At 34.3% G+C, this 26,078-nt stretch overlaps 1 protein-coding gene across 6 annotated transcripts in view; it reads left to right on the forward strand.

The window, feature by feature from the left end:
- The first annotated feature begins 2,439 nt into the window (after positions 1 to 2,439).
- The window catches only part of LOC127860116 (intraflagellar transport protein 46 homolog), a 53,627-nt gene continuing 29,988 nt past the window's right edge, over positions 2,440 to 26,078 (forward strand). For 2 of the 6 annotated variants that reach the window (XM_052397942.1, XM_052397946.1), the window contains exons 1-3: positions 2,440 to 2,563; positions 23,347 to 23,449; positions 24,020 to 24,058. In XM_052397942.1, coding sequence (XP_052253902.1) covers positions 2,531 to 2,563; positions 23,347 to 23,449; positions 24,020 to 24,058 — 175 coding nt within the window. In that variant the 5' untranslated portion in view covers positions 2,440 to 2,530. Of the gene's footprint in view, positions 2,564 to 22,995; positions 23,020 to 23,346; positions 23,450 to 24,019; positions 24,059 to 26,078 lie in introns of those variants that run through there. The other 4 variants (XM_052397944.1, XM_052397947.1, XM_052397943.1 and 1 more) reach the window with 3 other exon arrangements.

A 26,078-nucleotide genomic window follows, 5' to 3' on the forward strand; every position in this document is an offset into this window, starting at 1 on the left:
TAATAAATATATTGCAGGGGCGTAGATAACCTCCAAAAATTGGGGAGGCGGACGCAAGGTCCCGGCTCTGAAAAGAATAACATTGTTAATGTAATAAATTTTGTGTTGAATAGTAATGATAATAATAAAATACACTATTAAGCAACAATACGAGTATTATTTGAATGTTTTGAAATGTGTTTTTTTTCTAAATTTCTTTTGTATTTAGATCGACGTTAGGTTCACAAAAGGTAAGAACGGTCGCAAATTAAAATTGAACACTTATATATATACATACCTCATCGTAGTGGAGCCATGTGAACGAATCAAACCAACTAGATTGGAATGAACGCTGTTCTGGCTTTTTCTTCCCGAATGTACGCTTAGGAAAGGCAAAATTTCGAGGCTGATTAGGAATACTCATTTTGAACATTAAACAATTACATATATCATATTGTTTCAATGAGTTCAAATCAATTAATAACTGTTATACTTAGAGAACAAAAATATTTTCAATCAAATTAATGTTTTTTTACGCGTATATGTACTCAAAATTGCTTTAAGTGGCAGTTACCTTTGAATTAAAGCGATCAATTAAAATTAAAAGAAAAGCCTGTTCTTAATCAAAACACCGACAGTGCAATCACGTAAAAAGAACAATAAAACAATAAACGCAATGACATTTACCCGGGACACTGTTTTATGACACCTAACAAGGGATATTGACACATCACTATTTGCAATCTCGGAGCAGACGGAGAGGGGACACGTGGCTTCTGCACTGACGGCGCGTGATTACAAAAATGCTGGTTTTGGGGCGGCGATTTTGGGGGATTTTACGTTTTATTTATATAACGACGACTAGCCGAAATATTGGGGAGGCGGCCGCCTCCCTTGCCTCCCCATTATCTACGCCCCTGATAATTGGGATATATGCTTCTTCATGTTATTTTTTAGTGTTATTGAGTTGAGTTTTGTAACAAATGATAGCTTTAATTGTATATAATTTAAATGATTTATGTTTGACTTAGGTTAAACAGCATACGGTTTGTCATAAATGAATCGTATTTATTTTAGTAGAAGTAGTACCAGCTTAAACAGGGACCTATACAAACAAAGTTTGTTTGTATAGGTCCCTGGCTTAAACTGTAAAATGTTGTCAGTGTAATTTTATATTTAAGAAAAAATATATTTACATGTAACAGACAATACTAAATGTCTATGATTTTAATAAAAGATGCTTTAAAAAGTAACTTTTTTGTCTTTACTGTGGATTTTATCCGTGAAAATGTAACACTAAGTCACTTGCATAACACTTTGCATATAATCCTTTTTTCTACCATGATATCAACTTTTTCTGGTCGCGTAATATATGAATAAAACACATACTTGTGGAGCAAATGAAAACACGTCCACACCCTATCGACTACCAATCTACGATTATAAGATATTTAAATTAATGATCACTTGATAGTGCAAACATATTAATTAGTGCATTGCAAACAATCAATTAGCGGCACACGCCTTTAACTGGCAATTAAAGAAGTTGGCTTAAAATGGCAGCGTAGATTATACAAACTGTGTGTTTTCATACATATAGAGTAAATAGCGTCTATTAAACAAGAGTATAATAGGGGAGTTGTTCCATTGCAACCGCACATCCAATCATGGCTTCAGAATATCCACGCATACACTGCGAACGGAACGTGAATGACGATGATCGCGCAATATCGTGTGATCAATGAGAAAAATGGCAACATCTGTCTTGTGACACTGGAATTAGTCTAAGACAGTATCGCAAAATCATGAAGGGTGCTTTATTAGGATGGAAATGTCGCGAATGCAGCCGACCAGCAGAAGTCCAACCGGAGGTACCAATGGAAACAGCCGAAACAGCAGAGGAGTCGGAACTCACAGCAGAAGTCCCACCGGAGGTACCAATGAAAACCGCCGACATAGCAGAGGAGTCGGAACTCACGGTACCTGAGATATCTGAGAGTCAAGATAGTTCATACATGTCAGAACTCTCGGGGGACACAAGAAGAGACGAAATAGAAGATCGGTTATTTAATATAACTGGCCGAAACATTGAAGCACCGATCGTGCCACTGGATCAATCAATACTGGAGCGGCCTCTGGATGATGTGATACCAGAGGACAGACCCGTTACTTATGAAGTAATAAGTGGGGAAGTAAGCGAGGCGGTAACAAGCTGATAAGCAGTGATGGATATACATACACTGCTAGGGTACGTATATTATACATAATAATGATGTTAATATTAATTATTAATACTACCTTTGGTCAAACTAGCTATTTCGTCTCCTAATCGGTACTAATGTATTAATAAATGTTTCATTATGTTCTTGTATTTTGTTGACCAGACCTGTATTATGCAGTATATTGACTTAAATTATACTAAACAAAATGCACGTTCGACACGTCATTTGTCGTGTTGGTCTGTATTGTGTAGGATAACCATGTGTCGAAAAGCTTAACCGGTTGAACTGGATTCGTCAAACAAGGGCGTCGTCAACATTCCAGATTACCAATGGCGGACGATTCGGACGAAGAGAGAGCTAACGTAGGATTTTATAATTATTTAACGTTTTGATCCTGATTTAATGTGATATATATGTTAATTTAGTTTGTCATATCATTTTTAAAACAATAGTTTATGAACATGATTAAATTCTCCCTCTAATTTATGTGGTTACTAATGTCAACACTAGGGTAAGGGTTAGCAATAATTTATAAAACAAGTCTAGCCAAGGCCATGAAGGCAGCGTTACTTGTTAGACAAATGGCATAGGTGACAGGTCATAATTGTTCATTGTCCGCTGAAGTCCATTCATGGCCATTTTTTCAAGCCAAAATGGGGACATAGTCTTGACCAGGGCTTTCCATAGGCCATTTAACGATCCCTCGCCGGGGCGAATGAATTTCGAAATCAGAGTCCCCGGGGCGCTTCAAATTTCCGATCAGTGTATTTTTCAGTAAAAGAAAGTGGAGATTGTCAAACAAAATCAAGGTTTCTCTATCAGTGTATCAAAATTCCCTGTTTTAAAAGAGCACTCCGTACCTACTTTCAAAAGTAATCGCCATAAACACCACATGGGGTAATGGATAATCCACGTATCGATTTTTCTAGCCACATTACACAGTCATTTAAATGCTGTCAAGGATTTATCAGGTAACTTTCCAGTCGTCAAACTGGGATGTTCATCGTCCAATCGGTCCGCGAATGCTTATGAGGGCGGGGTTAACTATCGACCATTATTTTTGATTGACGTCGGGCACGAAGTAAGAGTTTATCGCATCTTGATTAGCAAGAAGTTAAACCATTTACGTAATATTCAACTGGTAACTAGTACAGAAAAGGAAAGACGTTTTCGGGCATCATCATCACACCTTTTTACTGTAAACAAGTGTTACCTATGACTCGCAATTAATACCATTAATTGCAAGTGGTAAACAATTAATTTCTTATAGCGAGTAACTTGTGCAAATAACACCCGGTTACAATTACGCGATAACAATTTTATTCCAGTACATGTATATTTCATCATGTCCATTTAGAACTGATTCACCTGGTTTTTCTGACATTTATTAGACACGTAATGCGCTTAAAAAAAGATTTGTTGAATTAATTACGCACATTTGTGAATGTTTCGTCCGATAATCGATACTTAGAAGACTGATGATGGCAACCGGCTGTAATCCTCTTGGACAACGTGAATTTCATGCATAATTCTGTCAAAACATTTATTTAACTCGTAAGTGTTTAAACAAATTATCGTTCAATTCATAACGCAACTGTTAATATTTGTTGAAATCTCAAATGGGAATAATTAAATTTGTAATTCGAAACCCATTCCCGTAAGTCGATGTCAACGCGTTTTTTTTATCCGAAACACACTTTCGAATGTAAATGTGAGCCCAATGTTAAAATATTATTGCTTCAAATTAGCAGTGCAACTTTATTTTGTGTTGAAAATTGTTCTCAATATAAAAAAAAAGCGCGAAAATAATGCAGCATGTACAACGTCGCATCATGTGTATTGTGCGTATATTGAACATTTTAACAAGCACAAAACACGCCAGGGGATTGACGCATGTTCAGAGGCAATATTTCATCAAATCTATAAATAGTCACTTAAAATTTATTTGATACTATAGAAAAATGACAAGGTTTGTGTTTAAGAAATAATTGAGAGCTTTTATCGTAAATATTTACCAGAAAGTGATTTATAAAAACGGAATAAACAGGATTATTGAGTAACAAATAGAAACTTGAAAAGTATACATCAATAGAGTCCGGTTGAAACGGATGTATTGGGGAATCGTTCGAGTCGGGATTTTATTATAATTACCTATGTGCGGGAAAGTTTTAAAACAATATAACAAAAAAAAAATATATTTTAAAATGACTGGGGGATTTTCTTGAAGTCATAGCGCACCAAATGACGTCTTTTGACGCTGTTTTTCTTTGAGTTAAAGCACACCACAGAACGTGAATTGACTAGAGCTGCAATGATTCACCAACAGCTCGATTCGATTTCAATTTCAGACACTCCGATACCGATTTTTTTTTTTCGATTCATCTTCAAACCTAGTTTTATCATATATTCACTCTTATGCCTCAAAATTAAAATTTCTGTTCAAATTTGATTTCAATAAAACACATAAAAAAGAAAAGCAAATTACGAATTTTAATATAAAAACTTCTGACTAGAAGATTGTGTTGATTACACAATAATATAAAAAATAAATAATCATAAGAACGTATCTGGAATCAGTTGAATGGTAGTACTATCACATAATACTTTTACCCCAAACCGCAATAAGCATGTCTACCATTGTGACATGACAGCATCACCTGTTACCTGTAGGACAAATCATATCCTCTAATACCCCGGTAAACTTAACAAAATTCCAACAGAAATAGAACTACTTTTCTGGCTTGCGACTTCAGTAGTTGCACTTGTGCGACCTCTTAGTCTCGCTAAATCAACGTTATGTTTGCGTTTGACATGTTGCATTAGATTAGTGGTTGAGCCGGACTTTGCTTAAGCCACATCCGTGAAGAACAGTTTACACTTGCTTTATCGGTAGGGATACCATCCCGAAAGCAAAAATAGTGCCACACTTTTGATTTTAGCTTCTTAGGCGCATCTGTTAATTTCAATTTTGTTGGCAACAACTTGTTCAACCATTTTGACGCTTTTTCCGAAAGTAGACCGTAACGCGCTTATTGATTGGGTGACTAAAGTAATAAGCAACTAATCGTGCGGGACGTAATTACAGGTAAACATAAAACCTTCACCTTCCTGTATCAATAGTCAGAATACAGCGTGCTTTACGTATGTATGTATATATATGTATATATGTTAAAGAATCGAATCGAATTTGGTAGGCTTGGTATCATCATCGAATCGAAGCATTTCGAATCGATTTTCGATTAATCGGATCGAATCGTTGCAGCTCTAGAATTGACACGTTAAATTAAAAAAAAATCAACCACCCCTATCAGCCCCAGGGCTCCCAACAAAAATCCTGTGGAAAGCACTGATATTGACATGTCATCTCTTTGCGGGACTCTTAACTCAGGGTGGCACAATCTACCCAAATAGCCTTCTTTCCTATCTATTCATCCAACACTATAATTTCGGCCACCTCCTTATTTTGGTAATTATGACATATTTCTGATAAAACTTATTTTAGTTATGCTTATTAAAAAAATCTATAACATAGATGTTGTATTTTGGTTAAAAACATGTGAATTTTAGATTTTTTAGGTAAAAATTAAATTAAGGTAAAAATTAAGTAAAATCAGCTACGCATGCTGTGTAAATACCAATTATTCTGAAAATATTCACTTCTAAACAGTATTTTTGTGTTTATTAGTCTATAAGAATATTTATTTAATGATTTATATCCAAATTACTTCAAAAGTTTTATGTTTTCCTAAAAAAATGATGACTGAACAGATTGATAGGAAAGATACCGACAAATCAGGGTTGCTAGGGTGCCCACCTAGAATTGGCCTGTTACTAAGGAAGTACCTGCGTTGTATATTATTTTTCCATACTTTTGTGGGGAAGGTATAAAATGTTTAATAAAATGTATCACTTGTGCTGAAAAACTTTTCATTCGGTAGAAAAAGTCAATTTCACTCTTAAGTGGCTGAATATACAGGAAAAGAGGCTACATCCCAAAATACACCCAAATACACGATTTACCCACATACACCCAAATACACTCAACTACTACCCAAATACTCATATTTTTGACTCATTTTGGCATGTTTTTCCATATTTGTGGACTTTTTAAAAATAATATTAGAGAAAAATCTTAAGAATTAAAAACCACCCCTAACCCTAATGACTTCTAAACAGCACAAAATCATTATATTTAATTCACTTGATTAAAAGTCCAAAAATATGTACAGAAAGTCCAAAAATATGGACAAACATTCCATAATGAGTCAAAATTATGAGTATTTGGGTAGTATTTGGATGTATTCAAATGGGTGTATTTGGGTAATCATGCTGCCCCTTTATTCATGCTTGCAACATACCACATCATTTTTCAATGCAAATACTGGCCAAAACCAATGTTTTATGTCACTGCTATGTGTTGAGAATTTCATCAACATTAACGTAAACAATTTTTCCGATTATAGAATATATTCAAATTATTTTATATTTAACAACATGATATAAAATGACATCTATCCTCTATCATGTCTACTACAGAAAATGTGCAACCTTAACTTTTAAAATCTATATTTTAATCAACAAAAAATTTACTGAAATGAAAAACACTAACCTTGTTAATCTTTTAATAAAATGCATCTCTCACTGTTTTGTTCCAATGTGTAATCAAAACAGTCTTTGTAAATGTGTTAAAACATCAAATTTGTTTATATATGTGTGTAAAGCTTTGACCATTTTGTTGAGCTTCCTTTGATCTGAGTGTATGATGTCAAACAACAATTCATGGTTACGGTAGAGCAAATAGGCCACATGTACTTAACAGTGTGCATTGTTTTCTGGTACAAATTTTTAATAAAAGAAAGTCCAACACTACTGAAACTAATGAATTTCACAGTTTGAACGTTATACCAAAGTTCAATGCAGCAGGCTCTCCAGAAAAAATTGAGAAGCCAGTAATGTTATCAAAGTATCCAGCGACTAAGCAATAAAACAGGTTAATTTGCACCATTTCATTTGCTATTTTGGGGATAGTAGCCACCATCTAGATTGAATGTAACCGGTGAAATCACCGGCTGCCGGTGCTTATAGAGAACACGGTTTGTGCTCGCATGTTAAATCTTTTTAATTCATGTTAAAACCTACTGTGGTTAATCAAGAAGAATGTGCTTCTTAAGAGTTAAGACATGACTCAATTTACCGTAAAAACGCAGTCATGAGTCTACCCCGCTCATAAGTCGGGGGATATACTTTGGTACCAAAATTGGAGATTTTGAGTATGTTAGCTTCATAAGTCGAGTCAGAAATTTTCTGTTTACGAATTTCATAAACGGACGCCATTTTAAATGTACATGAAGTTGCGGTAGTATTCTATTCATTGCACATGACGTCACTGTGGAACTATTGAACGTAGCCAAAGCCAACACATGTATTCTAAACTTCGTTTAATATAATCAATACGATTTATTGTGGAAATGGAAAATAATATTTTTCAATATAGACAAGCAAAGCATAATCAACCACATAGAAAACAACATAGAAAACTTTAAACAATACGATCTTATGTACATTGTAATATACACAACACATTTAATGGGTGTTTGTTGGGTCCACTCACGTTCACCAGCACTGTTGTTATTTAAATTCTCCGCAAACTCTATCACACGTATTTTAAATGCATTGTCATAAGCCTGGCGTTTGCGTTTGCCAGGTATTTTCAAAGATTTATCGTAAGTCCAGGTGTGTTTTTGTTTATCTAATTAATAAATGGTTGCACTCAATAATCCACGCTAGTAATTATACACAAACTATTTTCCGCTTTTAATCCGATGAAACAATATTATCACTGTTATCCAATCTTTGTACTTTTAATCTGACTGTCAAAACAATTGATTAGTGTCTCGGTAAAACGTGTTTCTATAACAATGATTGACATACCCAAGAGACCGCTAACTCCACCTTTTTCTCTGAAACAGTTTCAAAGGCGGAGCTATACACGTGCTCAAGCATAATGGGACAATTGCAAGCGAGTTACAAACACGCAATTGGTTAAGCATATCGCTTCTCTAAACAAAGGAATCCAATTTTGTCGGCGAGAAAGGTGTTCTTTATGGCTTCTTGACAGGAAACGGCTTTCCTTTGATGACGTCAAACTGTCGATTCACAAATATTGCGAATTTTCGCGAGACTTTAAATGGTGTCCTCGATTCTTTGTTTACATTAACAGTAAAAAAACAACACCTGCTTACATGAAGACTTTGGATTAAATTATCAAAATAAAAACAAGAGTAATTGCAAACTGTGATTATATTAATTGGTAAGTATCAGTAAAAATACGACGTTTTGTTAGTCGTAAATCAACAATTTTTTTTATACAACAACAACTATTGCCCCGGGGATCAATCTTCGTCGAATTTCATTATTTTTTTCATGGAATTTCATTATTTTTTTCATGGACCACCTCATAAGTCGATACTGGTTTTTTAATCAAATTTTGGAGGTAAAAAATCTCGACTTATGACTGCGTTTTTACAGTAACAAAAAAGTCTAAAATCACAGACTGTTTTGTCATTTAAGCTCTTGCAGACTCCAAAGACATAGGGTTATTATCCATATGCGGATGGATATTGTTTTGTTATCCCCCGCCATAGGCGGAGGGATATTGTATTGGCGTTGTCCGTCCTTCCGTCCGTCCGGCACTTTTGTGTCCGGAGCCATATCTTGGAAGTGCTTTGGCGGATTTCATTGAAACTTGGTATGTGTATACATATGGATAAGAGGATGATGCACACCAAATGGCATTATACACAATCTGTTTATTACGGAGTTAAGGCCCTTTGTATCTTGAAAAAATGCTTTTTTGTGTCAGGAGCCATATCTTGAAAGTGCTTTATTGGCGGATTTCATTCAAACTTGGTATGAGTATACATATGGATAAGAGGATGATGCATGCCAAATGGCATTGTACACCATCTGTTTATTAAGGAGTTATGGCCCTTTGTATCTCGATAAAAATGCTTTTTTGAGTGTCTGTGTCCAGAAGCATATTGGCGGGGATATCAATTCAATGAATTTGCTTGTTTTTTTTATTGGAATGACAATTGCTTTTTTGTGTTCTTTTTCCAAGGCTGACGGCATACTCAAGTACTATGTCAATTCATTTTTCACCTGTATAACCTGATACCCATAAATGGCCATAGTTTGAAAATGCTTAACCAAGTTTGCTTCTTCCAGTTTTGAGAAAATTGGCCATAGGTACTGTGTCTGGGTTGATTTTACTCAATACCATGACCTGTACAGTATTTTCAGGCACTGTATAGTTTGAAGGCTGTACAAACGGACTTTCTTTTCCTTAACAGCTTTGTAAGCATTTATAATGAATGCATTGGGCACATAAAGCCTTCTTCTGACAAGGCTAAGGATTGACCTTAAAAACTAAAATACATCAGCATAATGTTCAAGCTCTAAGAAATGCACAATAAAACATTTTTAGCCTCATTTATGATGGAAGCCTAACACTACCATGTATTGGAGTCCTGTTGCAACAGCGGACAATAACAAAAATTCATGAAGTCACACAAAATGCATTCAATCCAATTATGGAATATTATGGTGTTAAGACAATGTTGTGTAAATGGATTTTAAATCACACTTTAAAGATATTTTAGAGTAAACATCCATTTAACATTTTCCTTAGATGCGCAGAAACAAATTTTGCGATCAGTAATGTGACAAAAACAAAATCCATGAATCTAGGATAGTAGCGATTTAAGGTGGGCTTACGATATGAACCAAATAATCTTAAAAAGCACATTCTGGCAAACAATGATGATTAATGTGTTTAAAGCATTTCCTCAATGCAAACAAACACTAGTTCAGCGCTTCCAGTAGCTTTCAAGAGTTGGAATTCATAAATTTAGACGTCTCATACATATGGTTAAAGTCCCTTTTTAGCTCACATGAGCGCAATGTGCTCACGGTGAGCTTTTGTGATTGCCTTTTGTCCATCGTGTGTTGTGCGTCGCATGGCGTCAACAATGCCTTGTTTACACTCTTGATTCCACAATAAGTGTCTGATCTTGATGAAATTTGGTCAGAAGATTTGTGCAAATGATATCTTGGATGAGTTTGAAAATGTTTCCAGTTGGTTGAAAAACACGGCCGCCAGGGGGTGGGGCATTTTTCCTTTTATTGCTATACTAGTAAAACCTTGTTAACACTTTAGAAGCCACATTTATTGCCTGATCCTAATGAAACTTGGTCAGAAGATTTGTTGCAATGACATCTTGAACAAGATCAAAAATGGTTCTGGTTGGATGAATAACATGGCCACCAGGCGGCAGGGCATTTTTCCTTATATGACTATTAAAAACTTGTTAACTCTCTGAAAGTCACATTTACTATGTATAGTCTTATCTTCATGCAACTTGGTCAGAACATTTGTTCTAATAATGTCTTGGATGAGTTTGAAAATGGTTCCGGTCTGTTGAAAAACATGGCCACCATGGGGGCGGCGCATTTATCCTTACATGTATATGGCTATAGTAAAACCTTGTTAAAACTCTAGAGCTCACATTTATTGTCCAATCATCATGAAATTTGGTCTGAACATTTGTCCCAATGATATCTTTGACGAGATTGAAAATGGTTCCAATAGGTTGAAAAACATGGCTGCTAGGGGCGCGACCTTTTTATACGCCCGTTTTAAAAAAACGTACACAGCAGTTTCCACTCTCTATTTCAAATAGTTTTTATCTGATCTTCACCAAACTTGGTCAGAAAATGGAACTATACAATATCTAGGTCATGTTCGAATATGGGTCATGCCTGGTCAAAAACTAGGTCACAGGGTCACTTAGTGCATTTCAAGCATTTAGCATGGTGTCCGCTCTCTAATTGAAGTAGTTTTCACCCGATCTTCACCAAACTTGGTCAGAAGTTGTATCTAGACAATATTTAGGTCAAGTTCAAATATGGGTCATGCCGGGTCAAAAACTAGGTCACAGGGTCACTCAAACCATTTCAAGCATTAAGCATGGTGTCCGCTCTCGAATTGAAGTAGTTTTCATCGGATCTTCACCAAGTTTGGTCAGAAGTTGTGTCTAGACAATATCTACATGTAGGTCAAGTTCAAATATGGGTCATGCCAGGTTAAAAACTAGGTCACAATGTCACTTAGTGCATTTCAAGCATTTAGCATGGTGTCCGCTCTCTAATTGAAGTAGTTTTCATCAGATCTTCACCAACTTTGGTCAGAAGTTGTGTCTAGATGATATGTAGGTAAAGTTTAAATATGGGTCATGGTAAAGTTATCAAGTTGTCGAAAGGCTTTAAACGGGCGTGTCTTGTGACAGTTTGGCACTCTTGTTATTTGATATGTCTATAGTAAAACCCTGTTAACATTCAACTTCCAAATTTCAAGATGCCACATTTACTATCAGAGCTTCATGAAACTTGGTCAGAAGATTTGTAGCAATTATATCTTGGACGAGTAAGAAAATGGGTCCGGTTGTTTGAAAAACATGACCACCAGGGGCCAGCGCATTTTTATGCTCCCCCAAATTTTTTTTTGGGGGGGGGGAGCATATAGTCGCCGCTTTGATTGTACGTCCATGCGTCCGTCTGTGTGTCCGTCCGTGCACAATTTTTGTCCAGTCAGCAATTAATGACTGGAATTCAATGAAACTTTATGGGAAGATTCACTACCAAGAGGAGATGTGCATATGATCAGCCAGTTCTGGTCGGATGATTTTTCACAGAGTTATGGCCTTTTGAAATTTTCCATTAACTGTACATATAGTGCAATTCTTGTCCGGGCTATTTCTCAGCAACTAATGACCAGAATTCAATGAAACTTTATGGGAAGCTTCACTGCAAAAAGGAGATGTGCATATTATCAGCCAGTTCTGGTCGGATGATTTTTCACAGAGTTATGGCCCTTTGAAATTTTCCATTAACTGTACAGATAGTGCAATTCTTGTCCAGGCTTTTTCTCAGCAACTAATGATTGGAATTCAATGAAACTTTATGAGAAGCTTCACTACCAAGAGGAGATGTGCATATCATCAGCCGGTTCTCATCGGATGATTATTCTTAGAGTTATGGCCCTTTGAAATTTTCCATTATACATACAGTGCAATTCTTGTCAGAGCTATTTCTCAGCAACTTATTACGGGAATTCAATGAAACTTTATGGAAAGCTTCACTATGAACAGGAGATGTGCATATTATAAGCTGGTTATGGTCGGATGATTTTTAAGAGAGTTACGGCCCTTTGAAATTTTCTATAAACTGTACATATAGTGCAATTCTTGTCCGGGCTATTTCTCCCCAACTACTGACTGAAATTCAATGAAGCTTTATGGGAAGCTTAACTACCTTGAGGAGATGCGCATGTTATTTGTGGGTTCTGGTTAGATGATTAATTTAGAGAGTTATGGCCCGTTGAAATTTTTATTTTGCTAAACCATCCATCGTATTATTTTGTCCAAAGTTATGCCCCTCAAGACATTTCCTTTTATCTGAATCAGGGCTTTTTTTAAGCGGACGCCCGCTTGCCCGTGCCGGGTTAAAATCCTCGCGGGCAAGTGATTTTCCAAAGTAGATAGTCCGCCGGGCAAGTCCGTTTCGTATTAGCATACTTGCGGTATTTTCTTTCGACTTTTCCCCTTGTATCTATTTATTTTCTTTGGGTCAATATATTTGTTTATCAAGTACAAGTAAAACATGATTTGATTGGTCGCTTGCATTGTATAAGCCAATCTAAACGCTCAAAACAAGTTCTACTCGGCAGACGTTTCAACATGGCGGACGGTAGCGTCCAGCCGATCCTTTCTATTTTTAATAAAAGAAACTCGAAACACTCAAAGGGACAAACCAAAACAACCGAAAAAGAAAGGAAGAGAAAATATGAAAATGAATCACGAAAGCGTAAACTGTGAATAACTTGTATGTTACATATTCACAGTTCAAAATAGTGAGAAACTCTTCATTAAAGACATCAAGATGATTTTCAATCTCTGAACAATCATTTTCACAGTACTATTTTAAGCCCTCCCCCCTTTTAATCTATGCCATAACTTGTATAGATATAGTGACAAGTATATCGTTTTAAAATTTTAATAGTAATAAACTTTTCATATGTATTGTATTCAATAGTGACTATTCAATGAAATAAAACTGTCCAGATTTTGTTTTGTTGACAACTTTATATTATCAAAACGATTATTATTTTATTGTTGATACATTGAATATAGCTGAAATTAAATCTAGAATAATAATGCATGTGAATCAATGCTTTAAAGATCAAATGACAATAAAAAATTGACTTCAAAATAGGGCAACCAGTTTTTAATGAGGGCAAGTAGATGTTCAAAGTAACTTGCCCCCCGGGCAAGTGAATGTCAATTTCTTACGTTAACCCCTGCTGAATATATAGTGCAATATTGTGACCAAAAAAACCTTTGGGGAGCATCACCCGTCTCTGATGGTTGCTTGTTCCTTATATGGCTAAAGTAAAAACTTGATAACACTCTAAAAGTCACATTTATTTCCAAGTTTCATGCAACTTGGTCAGAACATTTGTTTTAATGATATCTTTCATGGTTCTAAAATGGTTTCTTTGTTGAAAAACACGGCCGCCAGGGGGCAGGAAAAAAACATTGTTAGCACTTTAAAAGTTACATTTATAGATTATTATTCATGAAACTTGGTCATATCATTTGTTCTAATGGTATATTGGGCCTTACAAAACAGGTCAGTTCCTTTGTATCTCAGGTGAGCGACTTTGGGCCTTTCAGGCCCTCTTGTTTATTTATGTTTTTAGCTCACCTGAGCGATAGCTCGGGGTGAGCTATTGTGATCACTCAGCGTCCGGCGTCTGTCCGTCCGTCTGTCTGTAAACAATTTGTAAACATCTTCTTCTACTAAACCATTGAGCCAATTTCAACTAAATTTCATGTGGAGCATCCCTAGGTCATGGGACAAAAGAAAAAAATAAAATTGATCACATAACCAAGATGGCCGCCATGACCATATATGGTAAAAACCTTAAAAAATCTTCTTGTCAGAAACCGCTCATCAGATTTTCAAAAAGTTTCACAGGGATGACCTTTGAAGGCTCCCCTGAAAAAGTTGTTCAAAGAAATTTGATTCGTCAAAAAACATGGCCGCAGGAGCTCGTTGAACTTTGCATGTTTATTCGTTTTTGCCTATTTTGTGAAAACTTTCAAAAATCTTCCACATTTTTTGTCCGATCCTTTCCAAATTTGCACAGTGTCTTTATATCAATGAGGACACGAACCCTACAAAAAATTAGCATTATTGGTCCATGAAGTACAGAATTACCTCCCCTTGAATTGAGAAAATGGTGTTTATGCAATAAAGTCCAAATTTTTCATCCAATTCTTTCCAAACTTATATATCAGATTAAAGAGAATAAAATTTTCTTTGTTATGGTTTTTCTTTCATGAAAATCCATAAAGGATAAGTGTTATTAATCGTTGCTTAATTAATGAACAATGCGAATTATCGGTATTGATTTTTTCCTGACATGCCGTCCCAGATATTAACCGCTTTCAGCTGTAGACTGTGCATCAATACATCGCCGTGTTATTGACCTGAAAAATTCATACGCAGTCGGCATTAACACCGTTCATCGAGACAAATTACTGATGTGAAAACTAAATCGTACATCGTAGAGGATTAAATAAACAATTACATCTGATTAAAGATTGCTGCCGATTTAAATCAAATTGAGAACTTTTTGCGTAGATTTGATGCCGAATGGGAAGCTGTGTTTAGACTTAAGTTGAGAAAAATGGCAACGAGATACTTGCCTGTTGGTAGCTAAAGAAACTTGAGCGTACATTTTATAATGGGTGGCCATTCCCCGCTGTAGTCTACGGGCGGGTAGTGAACTGGTTGAGAAAAGTGGAAGCTTGTAAGAAAGCCCTGAATTACAGGGCTTCCCCTGGCTCAAAAATTTCTTTAGCCAACATTTTAGCCAATTGGATTTTTTTGTAGCCAAATTTTAGAAACTGTAGCCAAGTTTTAGCCAAGCATTTGGGACCGCCTCGTGAAAGTCTAGGGGTGTAAGAACACAAATAATTACAATATGAAGCTTAAATATATTTATTACTATAATCATCCTTTTAAAATATTGTACATAACAGAATATCAGTTTATAACAAAAAACATTTATAGATATGCATACATCTAGATATACATACATCAATGTAATAATCATACTTTTATTCTACATAACAGAATATCAGTTTATACATACATCATAAGCACATGTTCAGTTCAAATTGTTTACAAAATAAGCACATTTTCATTATATTAAAGATATTCATTCTTGAGCACATATTTCAATCTTTGCAAAACATAACAGTTGATCAAGACTAAAGATGCTTTATTTTCAAAGCCTCTCACTTCATATTGTTAAACAGTAATATTTGGTCATTTGGATATGATATACATCAGCTTTGACAGCTTCTGTTGTTAAAACATTTTCTGTAAGTGGTGGATGATTTCTAGGCTCAAATAAATATATGTTTTTCACGCATATTTCTTGACAGAAAGGCCCAGATAATTGCCACCATCCATTCTAGTTGCCTGAAATATGAAACTATCAACAACAAACCAACACATAAATGTCCGTATCTTTAAATGTCCGAATTTTTAACATATCCGAAGTATATTACAACGAGTGAATGGTATTCTTTTTATTTCCGAAATTGTTGGTTTCTTAATCAAACTTTACCTTTCCCAAAATATTATAATAATGAAACTATTAAACAGAAATGCTCTGAAATCACTGTTGAAACAAGATTTCATGTGTTTTTGTGAAGAAATAGTTTTTTTGTTAAATGCTTTTGCCAGGCCCGTGGTATTGACATAATGTTCGATAACACCTTTTGTTTTCACACCAGCGAGCGTTCTATACATAGATGGTGTCGTCACTGCCAGTACACAATGCACCAGCAAGTTTCCTTTGTTTCGATGACCGGTTCTGACCGGTGTTGCTGCAGACTGCGTATCAAATTTTTCGGTTAATAACACGATGATGTATTGACGCACAGTCGACGGTTTAAAGAGTTTTCTATCTGGGATGGTACTTGACAGGCAAAAAACGTTTCGCCGAGCATTTTCGCCAACCAAGAATTTTATTCGCCGAATTTTAAAAACGTTTCGCCGAGCATTTTCGCCAACTGAGAATTTTATTCGCCGAATTTGCGAAAATTTCGCCAACGGCGAATTTGGCGAACGACAGCGGAAGCCCTGAATTATCAGTCTTGTGGGAAGAAGGCATTGCGTCTCCACGCAGAGGGCCCTTATCACATAAAGAATATAAGAACCATCAAGACCAACCAGGTAGGGTTTTTATTTTTTTTAATTAACACCCCGAATTTGGTCGTATTTTCTGTTGCTAAAGTTTACTGTTTAGGTTGTTTTGCATCAAAAATCGGCAAGATAGATCTAGCAAATTTGCCAATTTTTTTTTATTAATAACGTATGATTCATTGATTGTGAGCTTTTAAAACATTTTGACCTTTGAATAAAGCATTAATCAGGAAAAGAATTTTAACAGTAATTGAAAATACGATCAAATACGCCATTTTTGCTGACTGGGACAGGTCTTTTTTAGTTAAATAAAATGTTTTATTGTCCCCAACATATGAGCCCAGCAGCAAGAAATGTTGTTTTTTTTACTTTTTGTAAAACAAATATGGGCAACCTACCGTAATCCAAATTCGCCGACACCTTAATTCGACGATGTTCTATTTTTATCGATTCAATGGATGATTATTGTCTTGGAATCATTTAAAAGTAATACAGCCGAGTTTAAAATTATTATTTTGTGCTATTAAACATTCATTATTTCTTAAATTATTTGCTAAATATTGCTTCATGTAACCGTTACATCGTCAAATTTGGGTCACACCAGGATACAATTATTAGCATTCAAACAAGGATTGGGATAAAAACTAGGGGAACCCATGCTGAAATTTTCAATTTTAACTGTTGAGCAGAAGGCACCATACCCAATTTTCTTAGGTGTATGTGTAGGCTTCTGGCAGCATGATTCTGTGAATATAAATGGTGACATTTGATTCTGCATTAATTAAAAATGTATTATTGACTTTTTTAAAGTATGTGTGAAAAATATAATTTGTAACCACTGTTACAGGTTTTATCTGGTTCTTCAAAAGCAACACCTGCAGTCGAGTCCATGCCAGACAGAGGGTGCATGTGAATGAATTGCCTTTTGACTAACTTTGTGTTCTTTATCAAATACATGAAGATTTTTAAATATATGTGTATGTTGTTTTTTTTTTAAGAAAATAGAATCACCAGAACAGGTACAGGCACCCTTTAAATGTGTAGAATCCAGGAGCTTCTGGGGCCCTCTGGCCCCCTTGTCCCCTGGACCCACCGAGGGCCCTGCGGCCCCCTGGCCCCCAGCTTTAAGTTCAGGATTTTCAAAATATCCAACTTTGACCCCTGCAAATGCTTTGCTAAAACTTTGGCTACAGTTTCTAAAATTTGGCTACACAAAATTCCATTTGGCTAAAATGTTGGCCACAGAAATTTTTCGGCAAGAGGAGCCCTGTTTGGATTGTATTTGGGTCATCTGGGGTCAGCAACTAGGCACTAGGTCAAATAATAGAAAAACCTTGTGTAGACTATAGAGGTCACAGTTTTCATCAGATTTTATTGAAATATAGTCAGAATGTTTGTCTTGTTAAAATCTGGATTGGGATTGACTTTGGGTCATCTAGGGTCAAAAACTAGGTCAGATTAAAAAAACAAACTTTTGTAGACAGTAGAGGTCACAGTTTTCATGAAATCTTTATGAAATTTGGCCAGAATATTAATCTTGATGAAATCTGGGTTGGGATTGTATTAGGGTCATCTGGGGTCAAAAACTAGGTCAAATCATAGAAAAACTTTGTGAAGACAATAGAGGTCATAGTTTTCATATGATCTTAATGAAATATGGTCAGAATGTTTATCTTGATAATATCTGATTTTGGATTGTATTTGGGTCATCTGGGGTCAAAAATTAGGTCACCGGGCAAATTCTAGTAAAAACTTGTGTAGATGAAAGAGGTCACAGTTTTCATCACGTCTTAATGAAATTTTGTCAGAATGTATTAATTAATGAAATTTGGCTTGGGATTGTATATGGGTCTAATAAAATTTAAGTTCATGAAGCAAGGTTAATCAGGTGAGCGATTCAGGGCCATCATGGCCCTCTTGTTAAGTTTTGCCTTTTAAATTATTTATTCAGTTTGAAAACTGGTAAGACGGTTTTGTACTTTATAATACGGATATGTAGCGTTATTTATTTACGTCCTAATATGATGGTTGACACAGAAATAACACTTGACTTACACATATCTATTAGTACAGCAAGGGTCTATAGTGTCGATAGTTTTATTTTACATCCTTCATATAATTATGAAAAGGATACAAATATACGATGTTTATACTTTGACGTCCTTAACTTATGTCAAGGAAAGATACAAGTTACAAAGTTTTCATACTTTGACGATTTTGTCTTATCTATATGAACCCAGACAACAACTCTTGGTTAATGAGTCCATTTGAACGAGGATGTACATCTTGACCCTTTAGACTATTTTTCACCACTTTTATTTATGTTCCATTTAAGGTGTTTAAGGATGTACAATAGTTTCCACTTTACTTCATATATATTTATATAAGCTAAAAGAAATTTCATTCCACTCTTAAAGTTATACAATGTTTGAAGCTGTTGGCTGAAGTAAATGCCTAAAGATCATATGATTGTTATTGGTTACAATAAGTATTTTACACGTATGTGCACTGACAGGTTGGCTAAAGCATTGCTTACAGTAATGCCAAATGTTAGCATACACACATGTGTTTTGTCAATAACTCACTAAAAAATTCTTAAAAAAATATTAAAACACCTAAATAATTTTATCAAAATATCATATTTAGTACAAATATCAAAAATGGATAAATTTAATATTATTATAATATGGTTAGTCCAAAGATCTATAAATATACATAGATTGGAAACATCCATTCAGACCAATAGAACCGCGAATACAAGATCTACATTACATGACATCATTGGGCAGTTGCTGATCCTCCTCAGTTATCTTTCGATATCATTCTCTATGGCAGCGTGTCCGCCCGCTCGATTTCAATTAACAAAATTTCATGACTTCACACAATAGAAATGAAAACATGTAAAATAAAAGTTTCAATATTAATAGAAGCATTGATATATTAAGTGAAAATAAAACATGATAGATTTTTTTAAAATGTGTCTCTGAACCAATATTAAGCAACATCATGTAAAAATAGTATTTAAGGCTTTTTTTTACAAGTACACTTTTCAATACGAACTTCTCTATTTGTTTTTTTAAATAAAGTATAAGTATTATAGGAGATATCAAAATCAGTAGTCTATAATTTTGTGCTTTTAATTTTAATATTTTCAAAGTTATTAAATAACAAGAGATTTCAGGCCGAGTTAGACTATTTAAAAGTATATCTGCCTTTGCCTTACACTTTATCATCTTTATACTTCTGATTTACTTATCATTTTAAAAGTAATATAGTATGTACACGGCTACGAAAACTTTTTTATTTTAACGTCAATAATCTCAGATATATTCATAGGCGAATCGTTGTAACATTTCATGCCGATGTTAATTTTCTTATGGGAAAGTACATATTTGCCCTTGCCTAAAACTGTATTGCTTCTTTATAAAAACTTCAGATTTAGGTATCATTTTAAAGGTTATATTAAGATTTCACAGCTATGAAAACTTTTTAATTTTAACGTGAATAGTCTCTGAGATATTCATAAGCGAACCATGTAACATTTCAGGCCGATGCATATTTTTCCTATTCAAAAGTACATATTTGCCTTTGCCTAAAACTGCATTGTTTCAATATAAAAACTTCTGATTTACGTATAGTTTTAAAGGTAATATAAAAATGGACACGGCTACGAAAACATTTTAATTTTAACGTGAATAGTCTCTGAGATATTCATAAGCGAATCTTTGTAACATTTCAGAACGATGCAGATTTTCTTTTTAGCTCGGCGTTTTCACAGAAAACCTGAGGTATTGTCATAGCCAGCTCGTAGTGTCGTCCGACGTCCATGTCTTGCTAAAACCTTACATTTTGTTAAGGTTTTGAACATAGCCTCTAAAATCAAATTGCTTCCATCTACAACTTTGAAACTTCATATATAGATGCATCTTGATGAGTTCTACATGCCACACCCATTTTTGGTCACTAGGTCAAAGGTCAAGATTACTGTGACCTTTTATAAAAAAATAAAAAAAAATCTGACTAGCTATCATTTATTCAAAACTGCAAAAGTACATACCGGCCTTTGCTTAAAACTGTATTGTTTCTTTATAAATTCCTCTGATTTATATATCATTCTTAAGGCATATTTGCTTATTTAAAAGGAGATGTCCGCTTTTGCCCTCGACTTTATTATTTCTAAATTTACATTTTATGTTTGAATATTTAGATTCAAATTTTTATTGTAGACGCTAAAAAGCACTGTCCTCCGACAGCTCTTATTTTGTTTACAAAATGTTGTTTCAGTATTTACGTACATTTAACTTCATATTTCCACCTTCTTAAGAAATAAAACATTTAAGTTCTACTAAGCTAACATTATGTAATATTTTAATAGAAAAAAATCACAAGGAAGTTAATATATTTGACTTAATTATGAAGGGAAAACAGGCTAATAAATTATTAATGTTTGAACAAATGTTAAATTAATATGTGAACACTAAGTCAATTATTAATTTATGATTGTCTTTCCATGTTTTTTTTATGCCCCCAGTACGGTGGTGCAATCCTGTTTCAAAAGAAATTGCTGTCATCCGGATAGAAATAATTATTATTTAAAAAGAATGCAAATAAAAAAAATCGAATTTATAAAAACAAAATACGATTATCACGGGCATGTATTAATAAAATTCCAATAATCATTTGCATTGTCATTTTTAGAATCGGCTAAAGTACTTTTAGTTACTTTAAGTTACTTTGTGTGCGTTTCTTGCGCCGTATGATTATTGTTTTTATACTAAACTATCAACAAACATATTTGTTTTGGGTTAAATTTTTGCGACAACATGTATAAGCATATAAACAATATCAGGTAATTATGTTTTGGCACAAACGAGTGGTCAAGACTCCAGCATTTATAATTTCTTGTTGTTTTTGCTATTATATTTTAGCTGAGACAATTAGCAGTTTGAAGCCAAATCAATAACCAAAACTTAATTGTTGTTTTGTACATTATCAGCTTATTATAACTATTGTTTGACTATGCGTACATAAAGTAGTTTCATTTTGTTTATATTATACAGTTGATATCGCTAATCATTACCCGATAATCCCATATATTCCAGTTTTAAAGCGAATTCCGGTAAATATTTACGATAAAAGTGCTCAAGACACACACACATTCGCAATTATTTTTAAGTATCAAATACATTTTGGCATTTGTTACTATTTAAAGATGTGATGAAATAACGTCCAATCAGGGCGTTTTTTTATTCCACTAAACATGCATAAATCGCCTGACGTGATGTACATGTTTTTATACAACACAAAATACACCCAAACTTTCCATGCTAAGTTGTACATGTCTGCATAAATTTCGCGCACTTTTTATGGAGACAAAGGATATTTTAGCACTGTTTATTTGACGCTAGAATTTGTTAATGTCGCATTAGCATTAAAATTCGGAAGCTTTTTTCGGATTACAAATTTAATAAAGCTCATTTCAGAATCGAACGAAACATTAACATTGTGCATAATTTATTCAAGGATAATTTGTTAAAGCGCATTACGATCCATATCACTTATTAAAACGTGAAAATAATAAATATGAAAGTAGCGTAAATCTAGGTTTTTATGCTTCACAAATGTACATGTAGGTGTATATCTTTTTACTCAATCCGCCACATACGTTCGTATGCGGCGGATTTACTCTGCGAAAGTACTCGGGGTTAAAACAGACTCGGCATCATTGCGCGGATCGATGCGGAGTGCCTCGGCGATACGCCATGTGAACACTCGACACGGCCGCCACGTACTAAATTTCTGGCCGTGGCATAGCCGCGGATTATGTTTGTGCCGCGTTGGCTGTACTGTAGGTGACGAATACGATACGTATCATGAATACAGGGTGGCGAATACAAATATTTATTTGCGAATATGAATTTCAATGAACAAAAGTAATACTGATAATTGACATGACATTATATAGTATGAAACTATGAGTATTTGTAAATTTGATTAATTGAGTATCATTGCATACTGAAAATATGAAATATAACACTTTGAAATAACAAAACACTGACTAGAACTGCATAAATTTTGAACACAGTTTTGAAAACATGACTAGTACGTATAAAATCCTTGAGTAGAACAATAAAGAGTCAACATGAGTTGACACATTAGAATTCCCTTTGCTACGCTCCATGTTTGTTGATAAGTTGCACAATCGTTGTCGTAAAGATAAACAAAAAAGAAATTCCATCTGCTAATCCTTTGTGTGTATGTTTAAGCATCAAATCACTCGTATTTACCTAAATAAACATTAAACAACCATCAAATGATTTTTCAATTCAATGTCATAAATATTCAACTGGTGCCCACCATTTTTGTTGATAATCTCACTGTGTAACACAGTAGGTGTGGTAAACATGATGAAAAACGCCGGAATAAGGAGAAGAACATTTTAATATAGGGGTTTATTGTATGAACCTTCATGTGTAAGGTGAGATAAGATGATTAAACTTTCAAACTCGAAACCACGTTCTTTGTATTCATCAAATATTCGGTTAGGGAGGTGGCGAATAACGAATACGATTCGTCCACAGCCGTATTCGAGTAATTCCAATATTCGAATGTATCGTTACAACCCTAAAAATTACACACTTTTCTGGATTATTTTTTTCCAAAATGCTTAAACGAAATATTCACATGATGACTGGCCAACCAACACTGGATGTACACATATTTTGTTGTTCTAATTATGCCAAAAACCTGATATAGAGCATGTCAAATTGTAGTATTGTAAAGTTTGACCTGCTGTCTATTTCAGGCACGGGTCCACCAAAATCAGCCTTACGACGAGTCTCTGGAAGTTCCTGACGGTGAAGAAGTAGCAAGCACATATTCTCCCACCCCACGTGTTACCCAGACAGGTCTGTTGGTTTGGATATTACATTGATAAAATAATTAAATAAGTAGAACAAAATCTGATTTTGGAATTTGACTATGTACCAGTACTGTGTACATGTTTGAGATGGGATAATACTTTTAAACAATTTTGATCATGTACACTTACGAGCTTCATGAAAGCTGAAAAAAGTGTGTTTTTAGACAGATTTTGTAAGACAAAATATCTTTATCATGGTACAAAATGTTAGTATGATCACAATTTTTATTTATAAATAATGTCAAAGCATTGACCAAAAGTTTACGAAAAGTTAGAAGTATTCTATTTTTGAAGGCGCCTATCTGAGTCAAAAAGTATATGCTCATCCTTGTCAACATTAGCCTGACAATTTAATATGACTCTTCGGATTGGTAAACATTACAGGAATTTGTGCAATAAGACATTTATGTAATTGAAGTTTGTAATTAAGGTCTCCCTGATATTTTAATGAATGTAAATATGCAGCATATTAGTATTTGTTGCTAAATTATACTTGCTGTGTGAGGCTAATTTGAGCATAGCGTTGTGGTGTCATGCACATGTTTTCATCCATCAGGGGCTCGTCTTGGAGTTCCAGCAAGGGGCCGCCCTCAAGGTAACCTCATGCCATCAAACATCAGGCCTTTTCCTGGCCATTTTGGAAAAAGTGCAATTTGTGGATTAGGAGAAAATGTGCGCAATAAGTCTAGTGATTTGGAAAATCTTATTTAATATAACTTAATAATTTAATGCAACTCTTTATAATAATTCAAATTCAAGAACAAAATTATAAACGTTATAATGATATACTTTGTTATATGTTATTGAAAATAATACACTTCTTTAAAAAAAGTTGTTGTTTTTTCATTATTTTTTTTTAACCATTTGGCTTTGGGAATGGGTCAGTTTAACAGACCAATTGATACACCAGGAAAAGATCTGTCCATGTCCTGTGAAATCACGTGTAATGTGGGCCTAGAAGCAAGCACTTGTAATTCATCACCTTTTCATGCTGGTGTTTCATACCAGAGTGTTTTTCCTACTTCAAACACGCTTAGTTTTTGGTGTAGGTTGATAGCCAAAAAATATCACATATTTTAAGGTGTTGTTGTTATCACACAGAATACTACAGGTACAATTTGTTGATTTTTATTGCAACAGTGAGTATTTATATCCAAATATTTGTTTTAAGAACTCTGTAATAATAGATTACTTATCATAAAGCTTTTTTAAGTTACTTTTGGCATGCCTTTGTTATGCTTATTAAAAAAGGGGCAAGTAAATGGTTTTGGGATGCAATTTTTATATTGTTTATATATTATGTAGACAGAATATGATACAAATACAGTAATCTGATTACTGTTCAACACAGTCTAATAACACCATACTAGTGTTAATATCAATTTGCTATATTCTATGTGGCATATTATTGTAAACAAGAATAGATCAATAATTATTTAGTTGTAGCAAAAACAATTATTCCTAAAGTGGGCAAACATTTTGTTTTGAAATCTGATTAGGAAAGAGAAAACACTTAGGCGAATATTTTTATTTTATTTTATCTGTATGATGAATACATTTTGTATTTTTGGAAGAGACTGATATTTATATTATAATTGTGTTATATTTATATTTGTGCTTCACTGCATTCATGCAGTAATTTTGCCTGCATTCAACGCTGATTTCACATTCAAGTGCTAACATTGCTAGGCTTTTGATGTGACATTTGTGTACACTGAGATATTAGCTTAGACATATCTTAGAATTCTATTTTGGTTGTATTTTCCTTGAGCATACTTAGTAACGTGGTTTTACTCCTATTGGAAGCACTAAATTATACAAGCAAGCATTGCATTGTATGTTTAACATAACCATTTTTGCCAAGGTTCAATAAGAGTTCACAGAGTCAAATAAGTGCACATTTTGTGGGCCACAGTAAACAAAAACACATACATGTAGCAAAGTGTTAAAAGGTAATATAGTGACATTATTACCAATGGCTTAATTGGTCCTTTTTAAAAAGCTTAAAAGATAAACTGGTATTTTATTACAATTATTATTTGTTAATTATGTTCCTGAAAGTTGTCTCATTTTGTGATTTTGTGACCTTTATCTGCTATAACAACTTAATGTAGTGGTTGTTGTTTGTCACATTACTGTAGAAATTGCATGTTTTTTTATATCTTTAATTTCTTCCTTATTTATTTATGGCATGATTTTAAGTTTTTTATACATTATAAATATATTACTCATTATTTATGCCCACGGATCGAAAGGTCGGGGGTATATTGTTTTTGGCCTGTCTGTCTGTCATTGTGTCAGTCAGTCATTGTATGTGTGTGTCACAAAACTTTAACCTTGGTTAAACTTTCATAACTTTTGCAATATTGAAGATAGCAACTTGATATTTGGCATGCATGTATATCTCATGGAGCTGCACATTTTGAGTGGTGAAAAGTCAATGTCAAGGTCATCCTTCAAGGTCAAAGGTCAAATATCATTGTATTTTTCGTTCCTAAAACTTAAACCTTCTTTAAAGTTTGGTCATAACTTTTTGAATATTGAAAATAGCAACTTGATATTTGGCATGTATGTGTATTTCATGGAGCTGCACATTTTGAGTGGCTCAAGGTCAA

Source organism: Dreissena polymorpha, chromosome 15 (genome assembly GCF_020536995.1).
Source record: "Dreissena polymorpha isolate Duluth1 chromosome 15, UMN_Dpol_1.0, whole genome shotgun sequence".
Classification (NCBI taxonomy): Eukaryota; Metazoa; Mollusca; class Bivalvia; order Myida; family Dreissenidae; genus Dreissena; species Dreissena polymorpha.